This window comes from Elephantulus edwardii, unplaced genomic scaffold, assembly GCF_000299155.1.
Source record: "Elephantulus edwardii isolate Elephantulus edwardi_28Jun2011 unplaced genomic scaffold, EleEdw1.0 scaffold00132, whole genome shotgun sequence".
In the NCBI taxonomy this organism is placed as follows: Eukaryota; Metazoa; Chordata; class Mammalia; order Macroscelidea; family Macroscelididae; genus Elephantulus; species Elephantulus edwardii.
Genome location: NW_006399882.1, coordinates 7,901,911 through 7,921,567, shown reverse-complemented (window position 1 = coordinate 7,921,567; position 19,657 = coordinate 7,901,911). Strand labels below are relative to the sequence as shown.

General features: G+C 43.7%; 1 protein-coding gene across 1 annotated transcript in view; it reads left to right on the top strand.

The window, feature by feature from the left end:
• The window catches only part of LRIG1 (leucine-rich repeats and immunoglobulin-like domains 1), a 145,366-nt gene that overhangs the window by 56,295 nt on the left and 69,414 nt on the right, over window positions 1–19,657 (top strand). Inside the window, exons 2-3 of the mRNA XM_006893871.1 lie at window positions 5,848–5,919; window positions 18,716–18,790. Of these exons, the coding sequence (XP_006893933.1) occupies window positions 5,848–5,919; window positions 18,716–18,790 (147 nt within the window). The remainder of the gene's footprint in view (window positions 1–5,847; window positions 5,920–18,715; window positions 18,791–19,657) is intronic.

Sequence of the window (19,657 nt, the reverse complement as noted above, 5' to 3'; positions counted from 1 at the left end):
CTTGTCCAAAATATGTTAGACAGAGCCTCAGAATCCTTGCCTCCAAGGAGCCGCCCAGTTTAACCCTCTCCAGGATGAGTCTGTTTGTTTTCCTAGCAGTCCATGGTATTCTCAGTATTCTTCTTCAGCACTACAGCTCAAAGGCATCAATTCTCCTTCTATCCTCCTTGGTCATTGTCCAACTTTCTGGTGCATAACAAGTGATTCCAAAGACCATGGCCTGTATCAGACACACCTTAGTCTCCAGAGAGACACCATTGCTCTTCAGTACTTTGGAGAGGTCCCTGACAGCCGACTTTCCCATCGCAATATGCCTTTTAATTTCCTGGCTACTGGTGCCAAGAGTGGAGCCAAGCAAACTAAAGCTGTGAACAATCTCAGTCTCTTCACCATCCATCCTGATGTTGCCATTTGGCCCAGTGGTGAGAATCTTTGTCTTCTTAACATTGAGTCTCAATCCATATTGGAAGCTACAGTCCTTGACCCTCTGCAGCAAGCGCTTTTCTCAACTATTTCAAGCCTTAGTTCTTTCTTCTGATTCTGTGGGACTGGGGTAGGGGGTCTAGTCCGGGAAAGTACTCAGCAAGCTGACTCTTGTGAGATGCTAAAGCAGCTAGCTTTTCAGACGTGCCTGAATAAAACAGCAAACTGCAGGCCCTGTTGTTATCTTTCAGCAGATTAACTGAAAGCCTATCTATGGCAGAGCTCAATTGTTCAATGATCTGCACACCCTTTGTGCACGAACAGGGAAAATTTGTGTTATGACAATGGCTGACAAAATGTTTAATGAAAGCTGCAATTGGCAGTAACTAAATTCCCTGAGGTTTCTCTCCTCCCCACTTTGCTACTGAAAGGTGCAGAAATACTTCTGACAGCATCTGCCCTGCTGGCAGAGAAATTGTTTTGACAGGAGAATCTGAAACCTTCAAGTGGAGAGAGGTTCAGAAGTTGGGCCTGGAGAGGGCTGCCCTGTCTGTAGAAATAAGTGAGATGCTTTAGATTTGTGTGTGTGTCAGCTGCCACCTGAAAGGCAGCCCCCCACCCCCTTTTGTATGGTTAACTCTTTGTGGTGGTTTTTGGGATCTGGCGTCTGCAGGGCTCTTGGGAAGAATGCCATCCATCGGAAATGCGTGTTGTCCCTAACCAAATGGGAGAAGAGGGACCTGCAGCAACTTTGTTAATTGATGACGCTGAGAGTTTGTTTTTCTGAAGTGGACAGAAGAGAGAATGTTTGAGCATTTTACTCTTGGGTTGTATTAGTAGGTAGTTTTATCTATCTCTGCATATGTGTGTGTATAAAATGACTGTGTATTTTATAATATGAATGTGGTAAACGTATGGACAGTATAGTAAATATTTCCCCCATTTCCAGATAAACGCCACGTAGGATCAGCAGCCCATCGCAGGTCACAGGACTTTATCTTTTACACTTAAAACTTAGGGCAGCTCTGTGCTTAGGAGCCTGGATTGTTCTAAGCCAGACAGACCTGCGCTTCAGCCCTGTCTCTCTGTATCGGGTAACTGGCACACTGAGGGGGAACTGCTCTTCGTAGACAGTTTTCAGGCTTTCTGTTTGTTCATTTTATCTGGTTCATTGAAAGTAGAAAAGTCACTTCATTCAAATTTAGTCTAATCTACCATTTGAAAGTATGTTTATTTTCTATGATATTTTTTGGGAGTTTGGTGTTAAATTCTGGCAATGTTTACAGAAGACTCATCCTCTCGTGTCAGTTGTTGTCCTGTTGACCCCCACTCACCGTCATCCCACTTGTGAGGGTAGACTGTACGTGTTAAGGTTTTCAGTGCCTGGTTTTTGGTCCCTCCTGCCCATCCATGTTTATTTTAGATTTTTTTATAATATAGCAAAAAGATAGAAACAACTCCATTGTTCATTTTCTGAAAAGTGGCTAGGATTTTTTGCAAGAAGATTGTCACACCTTTTTTGTGAGGTGTCTTTGGGTAAACCTGAACTTTTAACTTTCATTTACCAGCCAAGCACATTAACTGTACAACCAAAGACTTTTTCTTAAAAAGACTTACTAAAAATAAGGTTCTGCACAACATTTTTGAAATGTAAATATATTTCATATGACCTTTAGGAGAAAGACTGATCAAAGAGTGTCATGATTGAAAAGGATTTTTTTATTCTAATACCTGGTTGTGGAATACGGACAGTGGTGGAATGGGGAATGATGGAAGTGATTTCATTCTAGATGGCTCCAAACAGAGTTGCCAGCTAATTGCCCGAGATCCAGCTCCTGCCCTGGCCACGTGTGTGAGCAGGAAACAGTTCTCTCACTTTGAACCCTAGCTGCTTTGAGAGCTGGTGGGCCAAGATCAGAGGTTGAAAGCTGGCTGTCCTTGGGCCAGAGGTTGCTTGCAGATATGTTTTCTTTAGCCCATCCAGGGTAATAACTTTCTTTGTAGAATTGAGAAGATTTCACATAGGAGTAACAGTGCATTTTGCTTACCTTCAAGCGAAGGGAAGGTTTGTCTTCTTGGCACTCGTCTGGAGACAAGTCACCCTCCTTCTTTGGGTGGTGGGCACTGGGACGTTGCCCTTGCCCCACACTTGGCAGGACACCATCTGGATGACTGGCCCATCCTCTAGGTTCTTGATTTCTGGTTTCTGAGTCTTTACTATATCTTCTAGCTCAGCAGCTCTCGTTTTGATACTAAAAAAGTATCAGTCTTTATGAATGCTGGGGGAACAGTGCTGTCTCCTCCCTGTGTGCACCACCTGCCCGTCCCCCTTGTATTTTCTACAAGCAAAAAGAGAACTTCTTCAACCTGTCTTTCAATCTGTGGATTCTTTCCCAGGTCTAGCCTGATGATCTCTCTGCACTCATTAATAAACACCCCCAAGCACAGACAAGCTCCCACTTGACTTCAGTATGTGGTTTAAAAAAAAAATTACCACCGTCAATCTTTATAGTAATATAATCTCTGGACAAATTGCTTTTAATTCAGGCCGTGCCACGAACACAGACGTACCATTAGTTTTAAGTGCAGCTTGACTTTTATGTGGATGAATGTCTTTGCAGTCACAGTGAAATGAGTATCAGCTCCAGGCTGGTATTGATTCAGATGTCTCTGGAGTGAATTTAGGACATTTGCCACCTATGTGACACAGCTTTTAAAGATAGACTTTAAACTCATTGATTAGTAAAACTGTTGAGTGGCAGACAGGCAGGCAGGCAGGCAGGCATGAACAAAGGAATCAGTTAGTAGCTGAGATGAAAAGCACTGGCGTCCTTTGGCACACACAGGGCTGGGTGCACTTTGGTAGCTATGAGCAAGGGGCTGTGTAGAGTGAGAAGTCAGGGCCCACTAGGTCATGTCTTTGGGGTCCTCCTCCGGAGGAAAGGAGCTGGTCTAGGTTGAAAGTGTGGCCAAAGAGGCTGAGCTGTGCACACACCTCCGTGCTTTTCGGGGGACGTCTTGGTGAGGAATGAGAGTCTAAAATACTACTCACCATACAAAGTAAGTCTCATCTTAGAAGGCTGCACCCATGGGAGGTTTTCCCAGCTCTTGTCTGGTCAGCACCTGCATTAATTCCCAATGACTGTGACTCCAACTTCTGTGTGATGTGCTCCTATAATTATTAATTGATGGTGTAAAAATAATGTTTATAAATATGTTTATGATTCTAGGATCTGTGGTGTTTACTTCCTAAACAGTCATGTGGATTATTTAGGAAGTGAACAATCATTGTGTATCTAAGTGCCTTCTAGTCTTGGGTTCTTGTGTAAACCAGTTTCCCAACCTCTCAGTGCCACTAACATTTAAAAACCCAAGCCAAGTTCACTTGAGTAGATTCCAGCACATAGGGACCCTCTATTGGGTGTACAGGCTGTAAACTCTTTTTTCCCCCCTTGTCTGCACAAATAGTTCATTACATTTTATTGTGTGGTGGTTTTTTAATAAAATTTTTTTCAAATTGATATTTTAACAAAAGTTTACAGAAAACTTGGGTTTCCATTCATTCATTGCTGTATATTTTCCTCCTTACCCCTTAGTTCCATTTTCTCTTTAAAAAGATTCTACCATTGTTGCACAGTTTCCTCTCTCCCTCACCCTGCCCCAGTCCACTTTGTTATGCACCTCTTATTTTAAGCTGTTGTCATGCAAATAATACTTGACTATTTTTAAGACATTCCTTTCCCTCATCTGTTTCAATGCAGTGTTCATTATTTATCCTATCTTTTCTTAGTTTCCTCCCAACCCCCATATCAGTCCTGTTTATAACAGTGGCATTATGCAATATTTGTCCTTTTGTGACATAGATATTTCACTCAGTGTAGTGTCCTCCAGGGTCACCCGTTTTATAGAATATGAATTTTTTGTTTTTCAGTGCTGCATAATATTTCATTGTGTGAATCTGTCATAGCTTCTCTATTAATTTGTTGATCACTCTTGGGTTGCTTCCATCTCTTTGCTATTGTGAACAATGCAGCAATAATCTTGGGTGTGCAGTGCATATATCTGTTTGGGTGTCAGCTCTGGTTTTTTTAGGGTATATTTCCAGTAGTGCAAGTGCTGGGTCAAATGGTATTTCTATTTCCAACTCTTTGAGAACATGCCATACTGCCTTGCATAGTGGTTGCACCATTTTACACTCCCACCAATAGTAAATAAGGGTTGCAGTTTCTCCATAACTTCCCCAGCATTTGTTGTTTGCTACTCTGTTGAACTTTGCTTTCCTTACTGGGGTGAGATGATATCTCATAGTTATTTTGAGCTAGGGATTTTGAACGTTTCTTCATTTGTTTATTTCCCATCTGAATGTCGTCTTTGATGAAGTGTCTGTTCATATCCTGTGCCCTTTTTGCGATTGGGTGGTTTACCTTTGTCTTGTTGAGGTGCAGGAGTATTCTATAAATTCTAGATATAAGTCCCTTACCAGGCATGCCATTACCAGAATTTTTCCCTAGTCTGTGGCTTTCCTTTTTACGTTGTTGGAAACGTTTTTGGATGTGCATAGGAATTTGATTCTTAGAAGATCCCTCTCATCTATTTTAGTCTCTCCTGCTTGTAGGTGGCTGTAAAGTCTTAAAGGAGGAGATTGACCATCTTTCTTTCTGAGAGTGGCTATTGAATTTGAACCACTGACCTTTTGTGATAGGAGCCCAGCGTGTGTCAAACTCCACCACTGGGTGGGGTAGTGTTGTGGGGGTACCTTCTTGTGCATTGTAGGATGCTTGGCAGCATCCTTGACCTGTACCCACTTGGCCACCACCACCACACCCTGCTGCTGAAAACTGTGCCCAGACGTTGCCACATGTGCCCTGGGAGCAAAGTTGACTGTAGCTGGGCACCACTGGTGCAGACAGTGAAGGGTCAGCCTCGCTTCTGTCTTCCTTTATTGCTTCTTGGTGTTAGTTGATGCTTTAGTAAGACATTAATTAAAAAAAAAAATCCCACTAAGAATAGCCTTGGACTTGATACAGTCCAAAGTGTTTAGACCAGGACTCTAATGCAGGTAGAGCACTGGCTCACCTTAGATTTATTTCCCCCTGAGTTCTCAGTGGTGAAATGGTATTGATTCAAATTCGTTCTGGTTTAGCCAGACTCACCTGATTTGAAATTGTCACAGCATTGCTACTGAGCAACTAATTTATGAAAGTAAGTAGGCAAGAGGTTTTTCTTTATATTTCAATATCAGTAAGGTTACTTAGAATAATAAGAGTTAGAAAAATCCTGAGGGTGGGGTGTGTGTGTGTGTGTGTGTGTGTGTGTGTGTGTTTGTGTGTGTGTGTGCGCCTGCGTGTACAGGAAAAAAATTCTTGAAACTTGGGTAAAATGCCAAGTGGTGATTCAATAGTATTCCCCCCTCTTTTTTACCAGAAACCTGAGTTACAACAAGATTTCTGAGATTGACCCTGCTGATTTTGAAGACTTAACAAATCTACAGGAAGTGTAAGTGCTTCTCTCAAACTTTTGGGGGGCAGAGGAGGTGGGATTGGGGCGTGGGGTGTGGAGAGCTTTGAGACAGCCTTCCATTGCACTGTCCCTCCTTCCCCTTGACCCTCAGAGTATATATGTGGGAAGGAACACTGTATGTGGACGATAACAGATCCATGCCTCGCTCCTGTGCTGCTTCCTGCTCTTCCTAAACAGAAGAGCATGCTGGAGCGCAGTTGGGTTTGTGTTGTGGGATGTCCCAGGAGTATAGGAGCCTCCTTAGGAGGGACTGACTGGGTTCACACACCTGGGCTGGTACTGTTCCCAGTCCCCAGGGAAGGAGAGTGGCCGGTCAGCAGTGGATACAATGTTAGGCACCCCTTTCTATTCTACGGGAGGTGCAGGTGTGCAGGACTTGACCATGGCGACTTATCTGTACCTTCCTGCCTTCAGCTGGGCATCCTCTTCGTGGAAGCCTTCTGCTTGCGGTCTCTTGCAGAGCAAACTAAGACCAAACCTGCTGCCCTTGAGTCATTTCTGACTGCGATGACCCTTTGTCTGGTTTTTAAAGCTGTAAATCTCTACAGAAGGAGACTGTCCCTTTAAACCAACCCAGAATCTTTCTTCTTCATGTTAATGTAAAGAATTCTACCATAAGCATCAATATTAGAGTTATCGGGAGACGTATATAAGCCATGCATATGGATTGTAGCAAAATGTGGAAACTATAATAATGTATAAAGACCCAATTAAAATCTCCAGTATTAATCAGCCAGGTGTAACAGCTGTGAATACTTAGTGGTGAAAAATGTATATCTGTGCGCTAAGAATGTTTGGATCAAACTGTATCTAACGACTTAATTTGCTTTTCCCTTAGTTATTTGAACTCTACAATTTGAGTTAAAAATCTTTGTAAATCTGCTACACAGGGATAGCCTGTAATTTATTCACTTATCATCACATTTTTAGATATTTTAGAAATTTTTAGGTAACTTTTTTATGCCATTTTATGATTACAAACAGCTGCTAATTTTCATTGTATGTTCTCCTTTGGTTCCATTGTGGATGTTTCATTTAAAGAAAAGATTTCACTAGCTGATGCAAGTTGCAGAGTCCTGACTTCTCCACTTCCAGCTAAAAATGCTTGATTTGGCTTTTATGACTCTGATATTTCTTGAGGGGGGAAAAAGGTTTAAAATCAAAGTAAAAAAGAACCTTAAAGTGGGAAATTATCCTAGACTTGTCTTGCATCCTATTTCCTCAGAGTTAACAGACCAGTGGTGGGAACAGGAGATAGATCTGAAAGGGCTCCCCCGAGATGACACTGGGGTCTGCCCAAGAGAAGCTGGGTTCATATCCCAGCATTGATCCAGTCTCTGGGCTGCCTTCAGTGCTTGTGTTAGAATATTCCACTTCCTTGTGCTCAGTCTCGGGGTATAGAGGTTTCCTTTAGAGGTGGATAAAAGGAGTCTTGGGATATACTTTCTGACACCACTCAAGCTCTCTTTTCACATTTGTTTGCTTGCCCACAATTTGCCAAGCACCTCTGTATGTGCTAGGGTCAAGGGAATAAGTCAAACAAATTAGGCTGAGTCTGGGTGAGATGAGGGAGCCACTAGTTTCAGATACTACTTTTAAGATACATATTTCAGGGAGCTCTGGTATCCTGGTGGCAAGGAGCTGCAACTACAATCCCAGAGGCGCATGGTTCAAATCCACCAGATGCTCTGCCAGGAAAGGAGAGACAATCTCCTCCTGTACCAGTCAGATCTGATTTGACGGTACACTCTCACAAAAATTTAAAAAAAAAAAAAAAAAGATACATATTTTGAAAATCAGAAAGAATAAAAAAAGATCCATGGTGAGTAAAATAATAAAAGTCTAGAGAAAGGCTGAATGTGACTGTTCGTTTTGTTCAGGTTCCAGGATGTCTTAGCTTGGCACTCTTGCTAGTCCAGGCTTTATGTACTATTTTCCCCATCCTTGATTTTGGGGTAGGAGGAAGCATTCACATGCTCTTAGCTACTGAACTTTTCTCTGTCCCCTAAATGTGCCCCTTCTCAGTCCATGCCCATTGCTGAAGGCTTTTTCTCCTGGCTTAGAGCTTAAAATTGTAGTCAAGGACAAAGCAGAAACCATTGTGGTGCTCAGAGTTAAAAGAAGAAATTTGATAGATCCATAGGTAAGGTTTGTTGCTTTTCTGTAATTTTTGAGAAGTGATTTACCAGCTAGAGTGGTTAGGAAGGTAACATTGAGCTGGTGTGGATGCTGTGGACAGAGGATGCCGAGTACATGGACCCACCATGGCCTCGGGAAGGAGCAGCATCTGGGCTGGTGTTCCTCTAGTGAATGAGGGGTGTCGCCACACCAGCAGCCTCCTAAGATCCTAGGCCGTGGTGGGTCCTGTGTTCACACCCTTGGTGGAGAAGCATCCACAGCATCACTGGGGAGCATCACATCATGCCATTCTCTCCAGCTGCCTTGTCTTGCCCAACGGACTTCTCATTTTGTTTCCCTGTGTTGACCCCCAGCTTTATTTCTCTTCTGCCCTGTGCTTTTGGGTTTTAGGCTATACCCAGATAATAGAACTGAGAACACTTGAACCTTTTACAAGTAACACCTAATTTAATCCTCACACCAATTCTACGAGAATTAATTGCAACTCTCACCTCACCTGAAGCTTATAGAAGTTAAAGAAAATTTATAGTGTCACATGCCAGGGCTAAAATTTGAACTCATATCTGTTTGATTCCAAAACCTTTTTGTAATCTGAGGCTGTTTGCCCTTAAATTCCTGCCACATATGTTACTGTAAACTCAGCATTTAACTGAAGATTAAGAGACAGAGAAAACTCAGTATTCATGTCATAGAATCTCTTTCTAGCCTAGTTTTCTAGCCCAGACCCATACTTCATCAGCTCTTTCACCAAATTCTCGCCACCTTTAAAAGCAAATCTCCATTCCTCTAACCACTTGGCTTTTCTCATTCCTGGAAACTGTGGTCACAGTAGTATCATGTTCTTTCAGTCTGTTTGCTGAGCAAATAACTCAAGCAGCTTGTGAAGCTTATGAAGAAGATTGTGGCATCAGGATTGGAGGAAGGCTCATCAACAACTTGTGCTGTGCAGATGACAGACACATCTTTGCTTGCTCAAAGTGAAGAGAACTTGGAACACTTGTTGCAGAAGATCAGAGAATACAGCTTTCAATATGGATTGCATCTAAAAATAAAGAAAACAAAAATTCTCACTGTGGACTGATAGACAATATCATCGTAGATGGAGAAAAGATTGAAATACTTGGATCCACAGTCAGCACCTTTGGTATTAGCAGTTAAGAAATCAAGATGTCCTTTCATTGGTAAAGCCTACTGTCAGAGACATCTCCAAATTTACTAAGGAGCTATGATGCCACTTTAAAGACTGAAGTGTGCCTCATTCAGGCCATGACCCTTTCAGTTACTTGCTAGGGGTCTGATGAGAGCTGAACAGTGAATAATGACAGAAGGATCATCAAAGCTTTTGAGTTGTGGTGTTGGAGAATAGTACTGAACATCCCATGGACTGCCAAAAGAACAAACAGATCTGTCTTGGAGAAAGTGTAGCCAGAATGTTCCTTAGAGGCATGGATGGCGAGACTTTGCATCACATACTTTGGCACATTGTTGTTCCTTGGACATCATGCTTGGGAAGGTCAGAGAAATAAGGGGAAATCCTCAGCAATATGGATTGACGCAGTGCCTGCGATAGTGAGCTCCACTGTTTCAGAGATGGTAAGGATAGAACAGGGTTCAGACCTGTTGTGCATAGGGTTACTGTGAACCATACTTGACTCAGCAGCCCCTAACAACATCATGCTGTTAGTCTCACATTGCAATTTTTATCTTTTGTGATGAATTCTCTTTCTTCTTGATAACACTCGTAATCTCCAACAAGCTAGCCATTGCACTGAGCACTCACCACTCTTGGCATTTCTCAGGTAATGAAAGGAGTCTGGGCAGAAGACTTGGTTGAAGTAGCTGAGTCCTGCCTGCCCATCCACACAGCACTGCCTTCCTGAGGGTAGGAATAATAGAGTCGAGATCACATCTTACAGGTGCAGTCTGGTGAGAAAGATACATACTTAAGTAGCAAACAGACCTGTGTTTGAGCTGATTTTCCCCTCCCTGCTACAAGATCTGTCCTTGGGGCAGGTTATAGACATGCTTTAGTGATACTACAAGTTCAGTTCCACACCCTCCCGGTAAAGCAGGTATTGCTGTAAAAGCGAGACATCTGAGCTTTTTCACTTCCCAGGGCACATTTGTGCTACACGTTAGACAGCTAAGTGCAATAGCACCATGAAAAAGTTTGAAATATTGCAAGAATTCTCAAAATGTGGCACAGAGATAGGAAGTAAGTACATTGTATTGGGGAAATGGTGCTGATAGATTTACTCAGTTTAGGGGTGCTGTAAGAGTTCAGTTTTTAAAAACACGTGCCTTACCTGTGTACACAGTAAAGTGTGATCAAATGGAGTATGCTTAGCCGCAGCCCCCTTATGCTTCTGTTCCCTCTACTGTAATGTAGACCTGTATGTATATTACTGTTGTTATGTGCCGTTGATTTGCTTGCAACTCTTAGCAACCCTGTGTATAACAGCCCTAAATCCTGCTCTATCCAGTGCCAATCTTATTTTCTCTGACACACCTACCCTTATTATCCCAGTCACTAAATCAGTCCTTTTCATCAAAAGTCCTTCTCTCCTGTACTGTCGCTCCACCCTCTCAAGCATGCCGTCCCTCTCTAAGGACCTCCTTGTAACATGTCCAAAGTATGTCAGATGAAGCTTCAGAATCCTTACGTCCAAGGAGCAGCCTGGCTTCACCCTCTCCCGGACAAACTTGTTTGTTCTCCTAGCAGTCCATGGTATATTCAGCACTCTTCTCTAGCACAACAGCTCAAAGGCATCAGTTCTTTTTCTATTATTCCTAGTCATTATCCAGCTCAAGCAATTACAAAGACTATGGCCTGATTCAGGCACACCTTGGTCTTCAGACTGACGTCCCTGACACCCGACTTTCCCAATGCAATTTGTCTCTTGATTTCCTGGCTATTGGTACCAAGAGTGTTGATTGTGGAGCCAAGCAAACTGAAGCTGTTTACAGTTTCAATCTCTTTACCATCCTTCATGATACTGCCAATTGGCCCAGTGGTGAAACTCTTTGTTTTCTTGAGGTTGAACTTCAATCCATATTGAAGGCTGCAGTCCTTGAGCTTCTGCAGCAAGCGCGTTCAGGTCCGCTTCAGTTTAAGCAAGCATGGTTGTGTTATCTGCAGATTGTTGATGAATCGTCCTCCAATTTTGATGCCACATTCCTTTTCATACAGCCTTACCTCCCAGATGATCTGTTCTGCATATAAATTGAAAAGGTATGAAGACAAGAGTATATCCCTGGCGTACTGAAAATGTTAAAATTGTTACCTGGATGGTGATATACAGAAAATCTATTATATGCCAAAGATTCATGTAATATTATTTCCTCTCCTGCTGTTTTTGGAACCATGTGACCCCCAAAGAAAGTGCATTATTAAGAAGCCAGTCTTCCAACCTTGTCCACTTGATTCCCTCCAGTCCCAGACTCCACACCCTGAGCATTGAGGTGGTGAGCGATCCAATGCCTGGAGCATGGCACTTTTCGCTGATAAAGATCCACCTTTTGCTAAGGGGTTTGTAATAAATTGCAGAGGCAGAAAGAGGCTGTCAGGAGTCAAACAGTGGAGAAGGATGTTGAAGAGAAGCAAAGAAAAAAAGAAAAAGCCTCTTCCAGGAGAACCGCAGGCTGTCAGGGCCACCGGGCAGTGTTTAGCTGTGGTCGTGGTTAGGAGGCCTCAGACCACATGGCATCATGGCTGGTTGGAAAGAGAAAGCGGGCCCTTGGGAGGCCCCCAGCGGACGTGTGGACACTCGGGCAGCTGCTTCAAAGCCACAGGCTGTCACTGCCCACCACTCTCAGGAAAACCCGCCAGAGTGAGCCTCCAGCCGCGGGTGCTGGGCCATGAGACTTAGCTATTAATAAGAGGGGCTATTTATATGTTCCTCTTTAAAAATGGATCCAGTTACAGCTGCCTGGCCTGCAAGCACTTGATGTGGTTGCTGTGTGCTTTCCAGGGGCATTGACCTAAAGTGTTCCTGCGGCTGGTGAGTGGATCCTGAGTGTATCCTGCTGGTGGGTATTTATGGATCAGCCTCCTGCGTCCCAGGGTGTGTGTCTGTGCTAGAGAGAGAGATATGAAGAAAGACAGGCATATGTTGTATTGTTAAGAGTAAGTAGCATCAACTTCTCCCAGTTACCCAAACTACTTTGCTATCAATCCGTATTGTCAAGGATGTGTGACACGAGGCTGTTTCACCATGCTCCGATTCCTGCCCCCGTCACCTCGCTTCCTCACATTGATTTATGCTAGTATCAGCTCTTAGATGCAGTCATTTCAGCACTCAGTGAAGAGAGTAATTTTTTTTTCTTCGAGAAGAAGAAGAAACTAAACTATGATCTAGCCAAGTTAAGTGACATGCTGAAGAATATTTGATTGGTCAAGGATGAGATGGGTGGAATGAACCTACATCTGTTTAGGTTAAGTAAGCTGAGTAATCCCTACCATACTTCTCTGGAACTGTGCCTTAATTTCTTTTAAGGTGACAGTAATAATTTAGTATCTTCCTAAAAGGCTTGGTGTATAATTCAGCTTAGAGGCTGGCAAAGAATATTTTGTTTAATAGACTCAGAATTACTTTGTCCTATATTATTATACTAAAATAAGTATATCTGACCATCTAACGTAGTAACAGTAGAACATTAAGTCTCGCCCAGGTAGGTCTGTAGTACGCATTATTCTTATGTGCTAAAGCTCTAATAAGTTACTGATGAAGTGGCCCTGACTCTGAAACCCCTGTATCCACCTGCTGCTGCTGACTTCCTCTTCTTTAAAAACCAAAACAAGTCAAAGTTACAATCTCCTGCCCAACCCTTGAGTATTGAAACTTGGTATTTAGAAACTGTCGAGACATCCTCCAATTGCAGATTCATAATATATTTTCTGGCTCTTTTGTTGTAAAAGGCTATCTGCAGCTGGTTCAAAGCATCCTGGAGATCCTTTCCAGGACGTGCTCAAATGGGGAGCACAGGTATGGAACCGGCTGCATGGAATGAGCTACTGTTTAAGTGGATAAGTGGTGGACATGTCTTGGAGGCAGACCAGAGGACTGACACACAGAGAAGCTTTAGTTTTCACTGTTTACTTCTTGGAAATAGAAATGGTTTTTATATGCCCTGTATTCCTTTTTGGGATGGTTTAAGATGTTTACTATGTCGTGGAGAAAGGACAACCAGGTTATTTCTTAGAGGTAAGCCTGGCAAAACTTCATGTCACATACTTGGGGCACATTATTAGGAGGAGCTATTGCCTAGGAAAAGAGAGAGGAAGACCCTCAATGAGAGAAATTGACAGTGACTGTAGTGGTTAAGAGTGGTGCTGTCCACCCAAAGGCAAGGGGTTTGAATCCACCGGTTGTTCTGAGGGAGAGAAATCGACAGTCTCTTCCCATAGCCTCCCATATGATTTACAGCTTCTTAAAACCTGCTAGATGGTCAGCTATGAAGCAGTTCCAACTTGATGGCAATGAGGTTTGAATCCAAAATTAATCCTTTGGCCTATTTGTCATTATTTGTGGCAGCCCAGTTTGATTGAATATTGATACTGATAACCTTTTTAAAAACACTTTGTATCTTGAAAAACTCAGCACTACTTTAATTAAGTCAAAGACGTGAAAGTTTTTGGAGAGACACAAAAGGCAAGCTGAGTTCCTGTGTTGAGCTGGGTTTGATCCCTCCTCCAGGGGATACCTCTGAGGCACTACGTGTTCCTGAATCGTCAGGAGAAGGTTTAGTTGGAAAAGTTTGGCGTTCTAGAATGCTTTCTCCTAGGGCTGGAGTACATGCACCATTTTGAAGGGATTTGTAAAAAAGTATTAGCTATTCAGAAAATTTCATCCTGCACAGTCTTTAATGCCCAAAACCTCCTGACTGACGAAGACTGTATTAAACTTCCTGAGTGCCTTTCCCCTTGAAGCTTCGCTGAGCTATTTTTGACCAGTTTCTATTTCAGTCTGGCAAGAAGCACTTGGCCTCTTGGAGGATTCAGCCTTCGCTGCCTTCTCAAGATGCATTCTGGGCGACCAGGATGGTCTGAGCAAAGGGGAAGACAGTGCTGGTGGAGTTTGCTGGTTTTGCTTTTCACCATGTTTCTGGAAGTAGAAATGATCCAGAGGTACACTTGCCACCCAGTTCCTCCCCTTTAGGCTCCAACTGCCCTCTTCATAAATTGCGCTGTCCTGTTGAGATTCGAATCTATTGATTTGGGGCAGCTAATCTACACATAAAGTCCCTGGTAATCCCTCACCACTACCACCCCTGGTGCACTGTACCCATGTGCAGCTCTGTCAGGATTTGGAATTTTACTGTGCTCCCTCCTTTTCTTGAGTGTTCATTTCTGTGAACTTGAGTGGACCTGTTTGCCATAGGTACAGTAGTAGGACTGACATGGAGTTTATTTGGCAAAAACTTCCCCTATGTAGAAGTCCATACCATTTGTTTTCAGGTTTAAAATCAAGTCACATTGTGAGAAGACTGAAAAACAACCACCGTGTATAGATCACAACAGACTGTGGCTAACTCTGAGAAGAACAGGTATCCCAAAACACTTGATTGTGCTTATGCGAAACCTATACCTGGACCAGGAGGCAGTTGTCAGAACAGAGCAAGGAAACACTGTATGGTTCAAAATTGAGAAGGGTGTGCACTGAGGAGGTGTCCTATTTCCATATCTTTTCATGCTGTATGCGGAACAGATTAATCCAGGAGGCTGGATTCTCTGGGGAGAATCGTGGCATTAGGATTGGAGATAGACTCATCAGCAGTCTGCATTGTGCAGATAACGTAACTCTGCTTCCTGAAACCGAGGAGGACCTGAAGCACTTGCTGCAGAAGGTCAAGGACTGCAGTCTTCAATATGGATTGAAGTGCAAGATCAAGAAAACAAAGGTTCTCACCACTGAGCCAATTGACAGCATCATGATAGATGGTGAAGAGATTGAGATTGTTAACAGCTTCAATTTGCTTTTGCTTGGCTCTACAATCAACTCTTTTGGTACCAGCAGCCAGGAAATTAAAAGACTATTTGTACTGGGAAAGTTGGGTGTCAGAAACATCTGCAAAGTACTGAATTATGTCCGTCTGGAGACTAAGGTGTGCCTTATACAGGCATGGTCTTTGCAATTACTTGCTATGCATCAGAAAGCTGGACAGTGACTAGGGATGATAGAAGGAGAATTAATGCCTTTGAGCTGTGGTGCTGGAGAAGAATATTGAATATACCATGGACTTCTAGGAGAACAAAGAAGTTTGTCCTGGAGAGGGTGAAGCCAGGCTGCTCCTTGGAGGCAAGGATTCTGGGGCTTCGTCTGACATACCTGGACTTGTTGCAAGGCAGAATCAGTCTTTGGAGAGGGCCATCGGGCTTTTGAGGGTGGAGGGACAGTGTAGGAAAGGAAGACCCTTGAAGAGATGGGTTGATTCAGTGACTGGGGTAAGGGAGATAGGTGTGTCAGAGACAATAAGATTGGCATGGGATAGAGCAGGGTTTAGGGCTGTTGTGCATAGGGTCGCTATGAGTCACAGGTGACTCGACAACACATAACAACAACCACCACAACAACAACGTTACCTCAGCAATTCTGAGCTTTCCGGTTTACCCCACGAATGGTGGCCATGGAGATGCTGATTGCCATCTGGTTGATGGTCTTGCTTGAGTCCACAGAGTGGCTATGTCACTGTCCAGCTTTGTGACCTTAGGGTGACACTTGGCTTAGAGAAATTACTGGCCAGGTTGGAAGTAATAATGGTGTGTGGTGCCTGCCTCAGAGTTGTGGTGATGAAATTGCAGTGTATCTGTAGAGTTGTTGCTGTAATTATGAATAAGTACATAGTAGTGGTTAAGAACATAGCCTTTGAGTGCCGTTGCCACTTTGCTGTGGTACTTTGGTCAGATGACTTAACCTCAGCTTTCCGGTTCTTTTCCTTGGTTCAGTACAAATGTTCATGAGAGCTGCTTCCAAGGGTCTGACAAGAAGATGGTTTTTAGTTGCTACGTAGTCTATTTTGACTCACAGTGACTCCATGGATGCAGACTAGCACTCTCCTATAGTGTGACCTTTCAGAATTAAGCCTGACCTGCTTTAGGGGGTCCCATCTGCCAGCCTTTTGGCTAGTAGTTAAACATTTAATTATTTGTACCAAGGAGGATAGAAGGAGAATTGATGCCTTTTTGAGCTGTGGTGCTGGAGAAGAGTATTGAGAATACCAACAAACAGATTCATCCTGGAAAGAGTTAAACTGGGTGGCTCCTTGGAGGCAAGGATTTGAGGCTCCTTTGGACATGTGAGGAGAGACCGGTCCTTGGAGAAGGACATCATGCTTGAGAGGGTGAAGGGACGGCGCAGGAGGGGAAGGCCCTCTATGAGGTGGATTGATTCAGTGACTGGGATAATCGGGATGGGAGTGTCAGAGACAGTGCGATTGGCACAGGATAGAGCAGAGTTTAGGGCTGTTATACATAGGGTCACTATGGGTCGCAAGTGACTCAACAGCACATAACAACAACAACCACCCAGTCACCTTAAAGATGAAGTAACACATTGATAAATTCTTGGAACCAAACTGGGTAAATGCTAAGCCCATAGTTAGCATTTACCAGTTACCACTGCCTTTGTGGTCTGTGTTTAGAAGAAGTCTTTAAGAAATGAATTTTTTGGCAAACTGTGATTTGGGCAACAGGCCCGTGACTTTAGTTTCTCATTCTGATCTGAAGGTCTTTATCAGGTGATAAATGCATTGATAAGTGTTAGTAGAGACGAAACTGATGCCAGGTATTCCGAGTCCCTGCACATTGAGGGGACAGGTATGGTAGAGTGTGGAGTAGATAAAAGGTGAAGCAGAAACAGTCTGGTTGGGAGGGCAGTCCGATAAAAGACTGTTAAAGTCATTAATAGTCCGTTTACACACACACACACACACACACACACACACACACACACACACACACTCACTTTCTCTGTAAGTGGAGGAAGGATTTGTCACATGATACGACCAGCTTTTCCTGCCAGATGCTTCAGTCGTGAAGCTATTGAACCAGACAGTCAGCGTCCATGAGTCCAGGGATGGCCAGGCTTCCTTCTTAACTGATTTTGGCATGAAGGAAAGCAAATGAGATAATTCAAGGCCTTTCTTTCTTTTCCTTGTCTAAAAAGAAAATATCATTTCTATAAAAGATGGCAGATAACGAAATTATTCTCGTCAAGCAGATGCTAGCTGTGCACTTGTATGATGAGGACTGTCACATCGGTGGCTTTGTCTTCAGAAAATCGCAGATGGCTTCATGTAAGACACAACCTCCCTTGGTGGGGGGAATAAGACAGGGCAGCTTCCTCATCGTGGTTTTCCATCACACACGGCTTCTTTCTGGGCTGTCACTCGGAGAAAAGCCTGAACGCTGTGCTCTGACTTCTTAAGACTTTTTGGTTCCCTTCACAAGTCTGACTTTGGATTCTCTCCCCAGATTTAGAAATACATTTCCTTGTAAGGAGGCCGATTGTGAAGCCTCTGGGGGCAGGCTCTGCAGGCTGCGCTTCAGTTCCTGCACTTCCCTGGCCATTAAGGGGTGTTAACAGTGCAGATTTAGAATGTTTGAATGGGAAGGGGGCTTGAGACAGACGGTCTCTTGCCCATAGAAGCGTTTCAGAGTGTTTACATGCAGAAATGTGTATTTGTGTGCAGATGTTCGTTTTCCTGGAAATTGTGACTGAGGCTTCAGGAGCCCCAGGAACATGGGTTTGAAAATGGATGAGACTCAGACCTGCTCGCTGCAGTCTTAGAGATGAGGCAGCAGGGACCGTTGGCCCCAGGTTCCATGGCCCTGGGTAAGCCTCTGGTCTTGTTGGTATCCGCTACCCTTTTCTGGGCAGAGCTGTGGCGTGGAAAGCCCATGTCACACACTTGGGAAACTCCAGACAACATGCTCTTTCCTCTCCAGAGCCTTTTCTGACCACGTCAGCCCACAGCAGCGGCTCCTTGATGTTCTCCCAACTCATTGCCCTCGAGTCAGAACCAACCATTGATGACCCTCTGGTGGGTTTTCTGAGGCTGTAAACTGTACGAAAGGAGACTGCTCATCCTCCTCCAGGGAACCACTGATGGATTCACACAGCCAGAGAAGCATGCTGCAATTAGGAACTGGGCACCTTTGTCAGTTTTTACTGTCTGGGTTTCTGGTCAGTCCTGATTTCTAGTCTCGATGGGAACTTAATGACCTATAGGAAATAGTTCCTTTTGGTTATTATTTCTAAGCCATGCAGATGAGGAATGGGGCTGGTTTTCATTACTTCATGAGGCTTTCCTCAAGGCTTTCTTGAGTATTGCGGGCGCTCTGGCGGCCTAGCCCACAGGGAGTTGAATGCTAAGGCAGAGGCAGCACCTCTGATGGTTCTAATCCACCAGTAGCCCCAAGGAAGGAAGATGGGGAATCTCTTCCCTTGCAGTTTCCAGTTTCCAGGAACCCGCTGGAGAATCAGCTCTGAGTTGGTTCCTGTGTGATGAGAGTTCAGTTGGGAATTAGTCTGACATTAAGTGTATAATCTCTCTCAATGTTTTTATAATTTCTTTTGCACATGGATAGAATATATGATTGATTCACATGACTGATTTCTTCCTGTTGTTGCAGGTACCTCAATAACAATGAGCTGACAGCCATACCATCCCTGGGTGCTGCTTCGTCTCACGTCGTCTCTCTCTTTCTGTAAGTGGTTGTCATTCAGGGGTCCTGGGCTGTGTGGTGAGGCCAGGGCATTGTCTGGCTGGGACCTGGGGACAGGAGGATGTGGGTCTGTGCATTCACTGGTGAAATGGCCTTTTTTGTGACCCTGGTGATTTGGACCCAGGCCTTGGGTGCTGTGTGGGGGTAGCAGAGCTGGAAATTTTGCCCCCTTTCGTTTTGGCAGAAACAGTTCTTTTAAAATGCTCCGATGGAAATGGAATTAGATTTCTTTCTCCTGGAGCATAAGCTACAACATGGGTGAATAGAGTGAGGTTAAAGGAAATGGAATTATTTAAGGAGCAAGTTCATGTTTCTGTTAGTAAATTTGATGAGACTACTTTTATATCTTTTAAAAAGTATCACCAGACCTTTAAAGTAAACATAAAAATGGCGAATTATTTGTCATGATAAAATGTTAGACAAAACACAGTGTGGTGACTGCTATAGACAGAGTGCTGCGTCTACAGAAGACTAGGTCCATAAAGACACTTAAAAACCAAATTCCTGTTGGCGAGTTATTTCTGATTTGTGTCAACCCTCCATCAGGTTTCCAGCACTATAAATCAGGAGAAGAGATGAAACGGCCTTTCTCCTGAGTAATGGCTGGTGGATTTGAACCTCATACTTTTCTGGTTAGCAGTCCAGCATGTAAACTATTATGCTACCAGGGTTTCTTGTGAAAGGACTTGGAAGGACTTAAATAAACAGAAAGGAAGGAAGCCCTATGGGTGTTCGGCTTTGCTTAAAGGCGTTTGTTAGACAGCTCGGCACCTTACATCACACTCTGCTCTTCTGCCATCAGGTGGAAGGGATTGTTTTAAACTCGCCCAGAGATCTTTCCAGATGAAG